General features: G+C 43.6%; 1 protein-coding gene across 1 annotated transcript; it reads left to right on the plus strand.

The window, feature by feature from the left end:
- On the plus strand, nucleotides 1-8,111 carry ZAR1L (zygote arrest 1 like). Its single transcript, XM_023208779.2, has 4 exons — nucleotides 1-678; nucleotides 1,215-1,307; nucleotides 3,069-3,143; nucleotides 7,789-8,111. The coding sequence occupies exons 1-4, from the start codon at nucleotides 25-27 to the stop codon at nucleotides 7,930-7,932; spliced, it is 966 nt and encodes a 321-aa protein (XP_023064547.1). The 5' UTR covers nucleotides 1-24; the 3' UTR covers nucleotides 7,933-8,111.
- The last annotated feature ends 4,673 nt before the right edge of the window (nucleotides 8,112-12,784 follow it).

A 12,784-nucleotide genomic window follows, 5' to 3' on the forward strand; every position in this document is an offset into this window, starting at 1 on the left:
TGCGCCTTAGCACCTGCTGGGCGGATGGAGCGCTTTGTCCGTGTTCCCTATGGCTTGTACCAGGGTTATGGGAACACAGTGCCTTTGGGCCAGCCTGGACTCTCAGGGCACAAACAGCCCGACTGGAGGCAAAATATGGGTCCCCCCACTTTTCTGGCCAGGCCAGGGCTGCTGGTGCCCGCGAACGCCCCTGACTACTGCATGGACCCTTACAAGAGGGCGCAGCTTAAGGCCATTCTGTCCCAGATGAACCCCAGCCTGAGCCCGCGGCTGTGCAAGCCCAACACCAAGGAGGTGGGCGTGCAGGTGAGCCCGCGGGTGGACAAGGCTGTGCAGTGCTCGCTGGGGCCTCGCACCCTCAGCAGCTGCTCCCCCTGGGACGGCAGAGATCCCCGGGAGTCCCTGCCAGCTTGCGGGGTCACTTCGCCCGGCACCGACCGCAAGAGCTTGATCCGCCTGCGGAGAGACGGGGACCACGCGGAGAGCAAGGCGCTCCCGGGCCCTGAGGAGGCCAGCCAGCCGCAGCCATCACCACCGAGGTCAGAAGCTGACAGGCAGGAGGAACCTGGGCAGCCGGAGGAATCGGGGGAGAAAGACGCCCTGTCCCCTCAGGAAACGAAGAGCAAGCAGGTGCCTGGAGACGCCGCCACCGAGCCTCTCCGGAGGCCCAACTTCCAGGTGGATCCTCTCTTCCCTCCTCCTAGTCCTCGACCTGCCCCATCCTCTCCCTCCTTCTCCATCTACGGGGGCAATAAGAGCAAAATCTTCTCTCTCTTCTTCCATGTACTTGGTGAAGGAGAGGGAGCTCTGAAAATATGCATTTCACGTGGCATGTATGTTTGGTAAGTTTTGGGTAAAATAAGTGCCAACCCAACTAAGCCTGTGAAAACCAACAGTCTGGCAACTACTGCTACTGGGGAATTTGGAGACGAAGAAGGGCTTCGAGTCTGTGATATCTGAAATCAGACTTTGGTTTTGGGAAGATTGTGCCGGTAGCACTGTGGAAAATGGATTGGAAAAGTACCAACGACGGCAGCAAAAAGAATCCCAGAGTAATCTTTATGAGAGATGAGCTACTGAATTAATACAGTAGTCTTGAGAACAGATATAAGTGAGGTTAAAGAAGTCATTTTTTTCTTATACAAAGTCATAAAGAAGAATCTGGCTTTTTTCCCCTTGCATGATGGTAAAGTACTTTTCTTCTTTACTTTCAGTTTTTGGAACCAAAATATGGCTATTTTCACTGTAAAGATTGTAAGACCAGGTGGGAGAGTGCTTACGTGTGGTGCATTTCTGGAACGAACAAGGTAAGTAAAATGAGGAGGAGGTGAGAGGACGATGGGGTGGGCACAGATGTTAAGCGAGGAAGAATCTGATTCCTGAGGGAGCATGACTGTCACAGTCTTGTCTTGATCTTGGTGGCATCCCCAGTGCCAGGTGTACCGGAAGTGCTCAGTGAACGAATGGAACTGAATCGGACCTGAGTTTCCAAATCATACTCTGGCGTTATAGTTGACAAAAATGTCAGGTTACTTAGATGAGCTTTCGTCCTTGTGTACACTGGAAGTTTTTGTAACCGTTTTTTAGTTGGTATGCTTGGAATAGGTCTGGGCCTTAGCGCTAGGAAATTTCCACTGTTTGTCCACAAGGTGGAGCAATAAGTGAAAAAACTTACTGTAAAGATTGGCCTGTAAGAGACCTAGGCTACGCCTAAGGTTTCTTTGCCCCCTTCCTAATTTAATTGCCAACATATTAGGACTGGAAAAGACTTCATATTAAATTCTGCATTTCTTTATCTTCATGAATCCCGTAGGCTGTGGTCATTAGAGACCCTTATTTGAGACTGAGAACAGCAGGCTGCCCCTAAGGCCTCCTCTTCTTTTCCTTGCCCTGTGCAACTCGTTTTGCAACAGTCTACATGGCCCGATGTTATTGCATTTGAGTGTGAACGCCCTGTGCTATCGCATGTTTAGAAATTGCCTTACTGGCTAAAGGACTGTGGAGAGAGAGGGCAAAGAGGCCTTGAGTTCCGGATGAAAACCTGACTTCTCACACTAGCTGTTTACTAGAGACCTAGAGAGGGAATAGGTTTTTAAAATTGAAGTTGAATTTACTTCCTTCTCTTGCCAGAAGAAAAACGAGTTTAATTCAAACATTCATTCCAAGGCACTAGGATACAAAGAACAAAACATAGAACTCGTTCTCAAGGAATTTATTTTGATAGAAGTGATGGAAACAAAATGTAATTTGGTAATACGTGCAGTAGCATCCTTCATATGGAAGCAGCACAGAGATAGCACAGGAAGGAGGGGATTAGCCCTGTCTGAGGGAAGACAGCTTGATGTCCAAGCAGGATTTTAAAGAATAAATAGGAGGAAGAGTTCACCAAGCAAGGCAGGGAGAAAATGTGCACAGGAAATTGCACAAAACCTTGAAAGCAGGTGGTATTGATAGGTAACCACAAGTAATTTAAAGTTTAAGCCGGGAAATACTGAAAAATGAAACATGTAAGAGCTAAAAGACAAGGACAAAAAGTATGACGGCCACTTCCCATTGAGTATCTACCATGGTACTTGGTGTACATTATTAGGGAGTTTTCAGAACTAGGGAAAAAGTAAGTATTAATAATGGTATTCCAGTTGGGTGCAGTGGCTCAGGCTTGTAATCCCAGCACTTTGGGAGGCCGAAGCGGGTGGATCATTTAAGGCCAGGAGTTCCAGACCAGCCTGGCCAACATGGCAAAAACCAGTCTCTACTAAAAATACAATAAATTAGCCAGGTGTGGTGGTGGGCACCTGTAATCCCAGCTACTTGGGAGGGTGAGGCAGGAGAATCGCTTGAACCCAGGAGGTGGAGGTTATTATTCCAATTTTACCGGTAAGGAAAATTAGATTCAAAGAAAAAGTGATTAGTAAGAACTAGTATACCTTGAAACCTCAAGGGTAGAGGTTGGTAAAAGCAAGATACAAGGCAAGGGAATGGATTACTTAAATTAAGAACTGGGAGCATCTGCAGGGTGTGGGTATGTATAAAAGCTTGTATTTTGAAAAAAACATATTTCTCTTTAGGTTTATTTCAAACAACTCTGTTGTAAGTGCCAAAAGAGTTTTAACCCTTATCGAGTAGAAGCAATCCAATGTCAGGTGAGCATATGGAACACTTCCATTGTGTCTATAATGTTTCATTCCTAAAATGAAGCCTCTGTGACAAAATGTTAGGATTTGATATAGCTGGATATTGGTATAGGAGTGTTCTGTATGTTTGAAATGTTATATTTTAGAAAAATGGAAGCATAAGTTCTAGTTTGCATCTTTTTGGAAGGGAAAGGGGAAGATTCACTATTTCAAGTTGGCTTATGGGGTGTGTGTGTTTGTCCTCTGACACCCTGGGCATAGTTAGAATGTAGTAATGTAAAAGGTAACCGCTATTAATTGTTTACTACATGCCACATTTTGAGATAGTGCTTTACATGCATTACCTCCTGTCATCTAATATTTGTGGGAGATGTTTTTTCCATTTTATAGATCTGAAAGCTAAGTTCAAAAATAATTTTCCCAAGTTTAGATGGATAGTATCAGAGCTCTGACTGGATTCTATGGTGTCTCCAATGTTTAGAAATTAACAGAATTGGGTGAGATCCTTAACTTGCTTTTTGTAATCAATATGTTTTTAAATCTAAGTACTTAGTTAACAATATTTCTTCTTTTCCTATAATTAGTAGAAATAAATGGGCCGAGGGTGGTGGCTCACGCCTGTAATCCCAGCACTTTGGGAGGCCGAGGTGGGCGGATCACAAGGTCAGGAGTTTGAGACCAGCCTTGCCAATATGATGAAACTCTGTCTCTACTAAAAATACAAAAATTAGCCGGGCATGGTGGCAGGCACCTATAGCCCCAGCTACTCAGGAAGCTGAGGCAGAAAAATCTCTTGAACACGGGAGGTGGAGGTTGCAGTGAGCCAAGATGGTGCCACTGCACTCCAGCCTGGGTGACGGAGCAAGACTCCATCTCAAAAATAAATAAATAAATAAATAAAAATATGATATTTTGAAAACTAGCTTATAAGTGATTCATCCTCTGATTTTCTAGTCTGACATTCTCAGTCTGATGTTCGATATAACTACTTATTAAACTGGGTTTAAATGTATTTTCTTTTTACTCCACCCCTTTTTCTTTTCTCTTGTGTTCACTTGAATTTCTTTTAATATTTCATTTTCCTTTCTATCATTTTTTAATGTCCTTTTGATGGTTACCATAGAAAAAACATGACTGTCTGACTTGTCAAAGTCTAAATTGTTAATCTTGCCTTTTTTTTTTGAGACAATCTTGCCGTGTCGCCCAGGCTGGAGTGCAGTGGTGCAGGTGCAATCTTGGTTCACTACAAGCTCCGCCTGCTGGGTTCAAGTGATTCTCCTCCCTCAGCCTCCCAAGTAGCTGGGACTATAGGCGCCCGCCACCACCACGCCTGGCTAATTTTTGCATTTTTAGTAGAGACAGGGTTTCACTATGTTGGCCAGGCTGGTCTCAAACTCCTGACCTCATGATCCACATGCCTCAGCCTCCCAAAGTGCTGGGATTACAGGCGTGAGCCACTGCACTCGGCCTAATCTTGCCTTTCACAGACAATGCAATGACTCTAACTACATCCTGACTTACATGCTATTATTGTATACTTATTTTACTTATATTTAAAATTTTATAAGATTATTGTGTATATTCATTTAGTTTTAGCTACACATTATTTCTGTTATTCTTTGTATCTTCTTGTTTCTAGGGCCACTTTCCTTTGACTTGAACTTTAATGTTTTCCATAGTATTGGTCTGGAGGTGACAAATTCTATTTTGTCTGGATATCTTTTTTTTTTTTTTTTTTTTTTTTTGAGATAGAGTCTTGCTCTATCGCCCAGGCTGGAGTGGCATGATCGCGGCTCACTGCAACCTCTGCCTCCTGGGTTCAAGTGATTCTCCTGCCTCAGCCTTCCCAGTACCTGGGACTACAGGCGCATGCCACCACGCCCGGCTAATTTTTGTATTTTTAGTATAGACGGGGTTTCTCCATGTTGGCCAGGCTTGTCTCGAACTCCTGACCTCAGGTTATCCACCTGCCTCGGCCTCCCAAAGTGCTGGGATTATAGGCGTGAACCATGACGCCCAGCCTTGGATACCTTTTTTTTTTTTTTTTTTTTTTTTTGAGACAGAGTCTCGCTCTGTCGCCCAGGCTGGAGTGCAGTGGCCGGATCTCAGCTCACTGCAAGCTTCGCCTCTCGGGTTTACACCATTCTCCTGCCTCAGCCTCCTGAGTAGCTGGGACTACAGGCGCCCGCCACCTCGCCCGGCTAGTTTTTTGTATTTTTTAGTAGAGACGGGGTTTCACCGTGTTAGCCAGGATGGTCTCCAACTCCTGACCTCGTGATCCGCCCGTCTCGGCCTCCCAAAGTGCTGGGATTACAGGCGTGAGCCACCGCGCCCGGCCTGGATACCTTTTTAAGAGATATTTTCACTGGGCATAGAATTTCTAGGTTGGAAACAGTTCTTTCTGCCCTTTTAGGATCTGAATTTCATTGTTTCTGTGAAACAGTATAGGTCTTACTGCTTCTCTTTTGAAGTAATCTCCTCTTCTCTTTCCCCTTGTTAAATTTGCTTACTTCTCTTTGCCTTGGTTTTTCAGCAGTTTTACAATGATATGCCTAGTTGTAGTTTCTTTGTAATTGTCCTGCTTGAGTTTCATAGTGTTTCTTGAAACTGCAGCTTAAAGATTTTCAGTACTTTTGGGAAATTATCAACTGTTACCTTTTCAAATGTTACTTCTGCTCCTATTTCTTCTTTCTTCCGATTACTTATACTAGACCTTTGCACCATGTTTCTTTCGGTCTCTTATGTGCTTATCTATATTTTTCCATGCTTTTAGCTATTCTTGCTTTAGGCTGAATATTGTCCACTAAACCATCTTCCATTTGTATTTCTCATCTCGGCTCTTTTTAATCTGTGATTAAAACATCCATTGAACTATTGATTTTATTTGTTGTATTTTTCTGTTCTAGAATTTTTTTTCTTTAGAAGAAAACTTCAATTTTTCTGCTGGAAATATTAGTTTTATTTCCTTGAACATATTAGCACTTAGTGATTTTAAAATCTGTGTCACAGAACTCCATTAACTCAATACCCTGTGAGTCTATTGCTTTCCTCTTGGCTTTCACGCATGTTGTTCTGTCTCCTCATTTACAGTACCTGGTTATTTTTGATTGAGTGCTAGCTATCACATGTGAAAAATCTATAGTGAGAGTAAACGGTCCCAGACATCAAGCGCTCACCTATTTCTGGGTTTTCATTTCTAATGCTCTGATAATTTCTCAGTGATCTGAACAGTTATTTTTAGCTCAGCGTTTGTAGTCATCCAGGAGACTTGGTTAGAATTACCTAATCCAGCATTTCCAGAAGCAGAAGTGTACCTTTAGGGTAAATCCTTATTTTATTGAGCCTTTCTTTGTAAGGATGTTGTGAGAATTAAATGAATTCATATATATAAACTGCTTAAGAGAGTGCTAGGCACATAGTAAACACCATGTGAGTATTGCTTGTTAGAATTTTCTTATAAGGAGGCATATTCTTCAACAGAACAGTTTGATTAAATCATGTTTAAGACTGCAATTAGAATAATAAAAATGTCTGTTTTCACAATATAAAAAGGTACATCTTGGCCAGGCATGGTGGCTCACGCCTGTATTCCCAGCACTTTGGGAGGCCAAGGCGGACGGATCACCTTAGGTCAGGCGTTCAAGACCAGCGTGGCCAACATGGTGAAACCCCATCTCTACTAAAAGATACAAAAATTAGCTGGGCCTAGTGGCGAGTGCCTGTAATTCCAGCTACTCAGGAAGCTGAGGCAGGGACAATTGCTTGAACCCAGGAGATGGAGGTTGCAGTGAGCCAAGATCTCACCACCGCACTCCATCCAGACTGGGAGACAGAGTGAGACTCTGTCTCCAAAAAAAAAAAAAGTAAATCTTGACTTATTCCGTGTGGCTGTGGGACATGTAGAAAATAGAACAGTGATTATCAATGTCAAAGATTGGCAGGGTGGGGGGATGGAAGCAGGGTAATGTACCAGTTTCCATAGGATATTAGTTTTCATTATTGAAAGACAGAAATGAGATAATGGTCGAAAGGCACTGTTTTAGATCCTAGTAAAGGCTGGGCACGACTGGAAAGAAACATTACTTCCCTCCAGAATACCCCTCTCTCCCAGTTTTAACCACCCAAAATATATTCAGACATTGCCAAATGCCCACTGGGGTTGGAGATAGAGTAAAATCACCCCTGGTTGAGAACATCTGCTCTAGTCTTTTTTAAATGTTCACTTAATTCCTACCCACTGCCACTCACCCTGACCTGCCTACAAATCTAAAAAGCTACATAGTGAAGAAACTCTATAAAACTCTTGATTAATTTTTTTCTCTTACACTATGTTGCCTTGACTGGTTCAGCTACAAATATAAAGATCTACAGAGTGAAGAAATTCTACAAAACTCTTAAATTCTTCTTTTACATTATGTTGTCTTGATTGGCTCTGCAGTATTCTCTTGACTATCTTCTGTGATCATCTTGAAAAAATATTTGACATTTAATGTGATACAAGTAATTTTGTACAACTTGGTCTTGGCCTTCTTGTAGGACTCAGAGAATGAAGGTTTCAGGGATAGGGTAATAGGGAGCAGTACTGTGATTTGAGGATTACATTTGAAACACTAAACCGACCATTTAGTGTCAAACTCTTCCTTGTTTCCTAAAGACCTGCTCAAAGTCTCATTGTTCCTGTCCTCAAAAGAAAAGACACATTGATCTAAGGAGGCCTCATCGACAAGAACTGTGTGGTCGCTGCAAAGACAAGAGATTCTCCTGTGGCAATATTTACAGCTTTAAACATGTGATGTAACTTGTACAGTGTGACTTGTACAGGACCTCTGAGCTCTTCTTGTAACTGACTGTGCTGTATTCCTTTTTTGCAACTTGGCTCTGACCTGGCATTGGAAAATGGCTAGGCTTTTGTACTTTTTGTAGGTTGTGTAACAATTGTACAATGTGAATAGAAGAAAATAAATGCATGTGAACTAGACCATGAAGCCACATTAATTGGTGATCCTAGTATGGAAACATCAATATATGGCATTGGGAAATGGTAGATACTGTCACTTATATGAAGGGGAACTAATGAAGAAAAATAGCCATTCTTTTGACAAATTTGTATAAGTCGGATATTCCAAGCACTGGTTCTAAGTGTTTTATATAGAGAGATGATGAAGGGGCAAGGTCCTTCCTTCAAGTATGCACAACTGTAGCAAATGCTGAAGCAGCCTTTAGCATGTGCCGTGCATTGCTATTTCTCACCACAGCAGCCATATGAAGTAGGAGCTATTGTACCTTTTCATAGTTGAGGAGATGGAGGCACACAGAGGCCAGAGCAGAGTGCCAGGATTTAAACCAGGTAGAGTAGGACTTGCTTCATGCTTTCACAATTACATTCATACTTCTCAAGTTCAGAATGGGATAAATGCCATGAAGGAAACAGGGTGCTATGGGAGTAATCTTTTAGACAGGGTGGCTGGGAAGAGGTGACATGAGATTGAGACCTGAAGGATGAAGGGAGCTGGGAGAAGATGGTTTTGATCTAAGGGAACAGCAGGAGCAAAGGCCTTGAAGGGCTGAGGAATAGGATTCCCCTGGGGCTGACGTGGGGCATGAGGCTGCAGAAGACAGGGCTCTGATCCCAAAGGGTTCTCAAGGCCATGTTTAAGCAAATGACAGCCCATGAGGGGCTTTCAACAGTGCAGACACATTTTCACTTCAAAAAGCTCACTTTAGAGGGAGACCGGTTGGGAGCTTAATGAACACATGAGCAAACTGATGGCGTGGACAAGGGTGGTGGCCAGAGAGAGGAAGAGAAATCCATGGGTTTAAGATAATGTTTGAAAATGTGCAGGGCTGGCAGTGGAAGATGGAGGAAATAAACAATGACTCTTAATGTGCTTTGAGCTGTAGGGTGAATGGAATTGAGACCTATACCAGGTAGGAGGCATGTTCCTCCTACCTATACCAGGTAGGAGTCAGGTTACCTACCTGCAAATCCTGGCTGCCGTACTTAAGAGATAATTTTGGGCAAGTCACTCTCTACCCCTCAGTTTACCTATCTGTAAAATGGAGATGATGATAGTCCTCACACCACCAAGAGATAGGAACTAAAGGAGTTGAGGCATGTTCATCACTTAGAATAATTAGTGCCTGTCACTTTGAGGGCTCGATACATTTACCTCTTATTTTAGTGGAGTTATTTAGTAATGTGGGGAAGGGCTTCTGTTTTCAACATAAGTCTGAAGTGCTGGAGACATCCAAATGGAGATGTCATGTAGCCTACTGGGTATATGTATCTGGAATTTAGGAGGTAAGTCAGAGTTAGGGATCAATTTGGAGATAAATAGTTTTTAAAACCATGGGCCTGGATGGAATCACCTGCACCAAAATCTCACAAATCACCACTAATTAACTGACTAATGTAACCAAACACCACCTGTTCCCCAACAACCTATGGAAATAAAAAAATTTAAAAATACAGTTTCACAGAAGCAGGAAAAAAGGGAGTACAACACAGGGCTCTGGGGGCATACCAATACTTAGAGCAATGATTCTAAAGCCTTAACATCCCAGGAGTCACTGAGTGAGCTTGTTAAATGAAGATTCTGATTCAGTAGGTCTGGGGTCTGAGACTGCAAATCTAGGAAGCTCCCAGATGCCATCAGTGCTGCTGGCTCCCCAGACTATATACTTGGAGTAGCAGGAACTTAGAGGTTAGATGAAAGGTGAGGTCAACAGGGATAGGAAGAGGATGAGGAGATGAAAATGAAGACGAAACAGTATTTCCAGAAGGAAGGAAAGTCAACTGAGTCAAATCCTGCTGGGAGGTCGAGAAAGGTGACTACAGGTCCACTGGATTTGGCAGCATGGAGGTGACGGGGGAGGCTGAAGAGGGAAGTTTCCATGGAATGGTGTGGATGGAAGCAGTGTTAAAGTCCAAATAGTGAAGAGAAGTAGTACTTCCTAGATGTTTTGCTGTAAGAAAGCAGAGAAACTGGTGATAGCTAGAATGGCATTTGGGGAAAGGGGAGGCACTGAGTATGTTGGCATATTAAAGGGAATCATTTAGAGAAGCTGATGGCAGAGCAGAGAGGGGAATGTCTGCAGGAGCAAAGCCCTTGAATAGGCAGCAGAGATGGGGTCCAGAGCGCCAGTGGAGCAATTGGCCCCTGAGGGAAGCAGTGATATTCCTTTGATTAGAAAAGGATGAAGCACCTAGAATATAGGGCTAGTTAAAGATAAGTATATTTTTGGTGGGGAAGGTGAGACTCATTTGTTTACTCAATGAATTATGAAGCAAAGCCATCAGCTGAGACAGGATGCTGAAGAGAGAGGAAAATATGAGAAATAACTTTCTCAGGCATTAGGAAATTGAAATGATCAGGAAGGCATAAGTGTATTACAAGATTGTCCGATAGTGTTGAGATTTGAGACTTTCTTGGTTGCAGTCGCATACTAGCGTCACACTTCCAGTAATGCAGACATTTCTAGTAGTGAAGATATTACTAGAAATGTTACATTACCAGTGTCATCGTTTGTGTGACACTACATGTGTGACTTGCATTCTAGTAATATCTTCATCTTTGTAATGTCACACTTCTGGTGCAGCTGTGGAAAGAGTCCGTTTTAGGTTCAACCAGACTTGGGGTTTAACCAGCTGAGTAAGACAGGGTTAGGGCATCCCTTGTGAATGTCAGCAAGGGAGGGATTATAATGACCCATGGAATTTAAACATGCTCCAAAGGGGAGTAAAGACATGTGAGGGCCACAGACTGATATTCATGATGGGAGAATTGTTAGAGGGGTGGGGGCTGGAGTAAAGGAGAACTGGGAAAATTCCTGAGTAGGGGGCCTGAAGGTGGGATTCTGGAGCTGGTTCACTTACTGCTGTGGATCAGGTTTTGGTAGAGCCAGGAAATTGGATGGCATTTCACCCGGTCATTGGCTTCTTTGCTGTCCCTTCGACAAAGTGATCCTGCTCCTCCTCCAGGGTCTCTGCGTGTGTGTTTCCCTTTGCTGGAATGCTCTTTTCCCTGGATATCCATGGTATCCCCCACTTCATTCAGAGCTCTCCTCAGATATCACTGGGTAGAACAGAGTGAAAATGCCTGGAGGTAAGAATGTTAACAGGATGAGAGAAAAAAGATTTCATACAGGTTATACACAAGACTCCTGAAGTCCCGGAAATGACATCGGAAGCTGGGGTGAGCAAGAAGCTGTAGTTTCGCCGATGAATAAGGGTCAGGAAGCAGGAAGGCTTTGGGTCAGCAGTTCCCAAGCCCGGCTGCAATTCAAAATCATCAGAGGAGCGTTATAAAGGATTTAAGCGATCCGCAGGGAGGCCTAAGCCTCAGGATTTTTAAAAAGCTTCCCCAGTGCTTCTAATGCAGCTGAGGGTCACAGCCACTGCTGTGGATGACAGTGATGGGGTTGGGGAAGGAGGTGGCTAGTACAGCCAGGTGGCAAGAATTTTGGCTTTTTGAAATAGAGATGAGGAGAGAAGAGTTGGACATAGGAAAGGGGACCGGGAGGAATCTCTTCATTCTCCTGGCCGAGGAGCACCTGGAAGTTCGCACCAGGTGGCCCACGTTCTTGGAATCTGAAATTCGAATACAATATCCATGCAAGTTTGCTGTTAAAAGAGGGATCTGGATTACTGAAGATGGTGACAGACAAGGAGGCATCTGCCAGGAAACTGATGTGTAAGTGGATGCAGTAAATTCTAGCCACTCACTCACTGTGACCTCGAATAGGAAACAAAGTTACAAAAAGATCAATGACAGATCTGGGTAGAATCACCACACCAGCAGCCTACGTGGAAAAACAATTGGGGGTATGCTTTAGAAGAAGAAAGAGCACTTTGCTATGTAGAAGTTTTCCCCAGTTCAGTGTCTTTCAGAGTGGAGTGTGGCTGTTGCAATGCTGATTTGAGGGATCCTGCGCTGGATTTACCAAATTGGTCTCTAGAGGGGTCAACCTGAGCGATTCTGCATTTTTGACAAATACCCTGGGGTGATTCTTAGGTCTGAGAACGGAGAAAGCAACGTTCCCATCTTGGCAGTGGATTAGAATCATCTGGGGAATCTTAAACAGCACTGGAGTTTGAGCACAGCTTCAGACCAATTAAATCAATTAAGAGGAAGCCTGAGTGTTGGGGTTTTAAGTCCTCGACATGATTTAATGTGAATCTGAGATTTTGAGCCCATTTACCTGCATCATAATTTTTATGAGCAATCCCAGTCCCGGCCATATGTTTGTCTTTAGCCCAGAGTTTGCTCCTCAACAACAGACTCACATATCCCCCTGTTTATTCACCATCTTGTCTTGGATATCAGACATCTCAAAGTTAACATGTCTGAAGAATAATCTTGGTTTCTACCTCCCAAACATGCATTCCCTCATCGCAGTTAGTGGCAACACCATTCCTCCGGTGGTTTGGGCCCAACTCTCTCCCATTCCATGTGTCATTGGTGAGCCCTGTCAGCTTTAGCTCTGAACTATTTCCAGAACATGCCCACCACTAATCACTTCCGTTGCTAGTACCCTAGCTCAAGCCAGCATCGCCTGGTGACTGCACTATTGCCACAGCCGTCTCTCTAGTCTTCCTGCTTCTACCTCTGTCCATCTACAGTCTATTCTGCACATAGCAGCCACAGTGA

The sequence above is a fragment of the Piliocolobus tephrosceles genome, chromosome X (assembly GCF_002776525.5).
Source record: "Piliocolobus tephrosceles isolate RC106 chromosome X, ASM277652v3, whole genome shotgun sequence".
NCBI classification, from domain to species: domain Eukaryota; kingdom Metazoa; phylum Chordata; class Mammalia; order Primates; family Cercopithecidae; genus Piliocolobus; species Piliocolobus tephrosceles.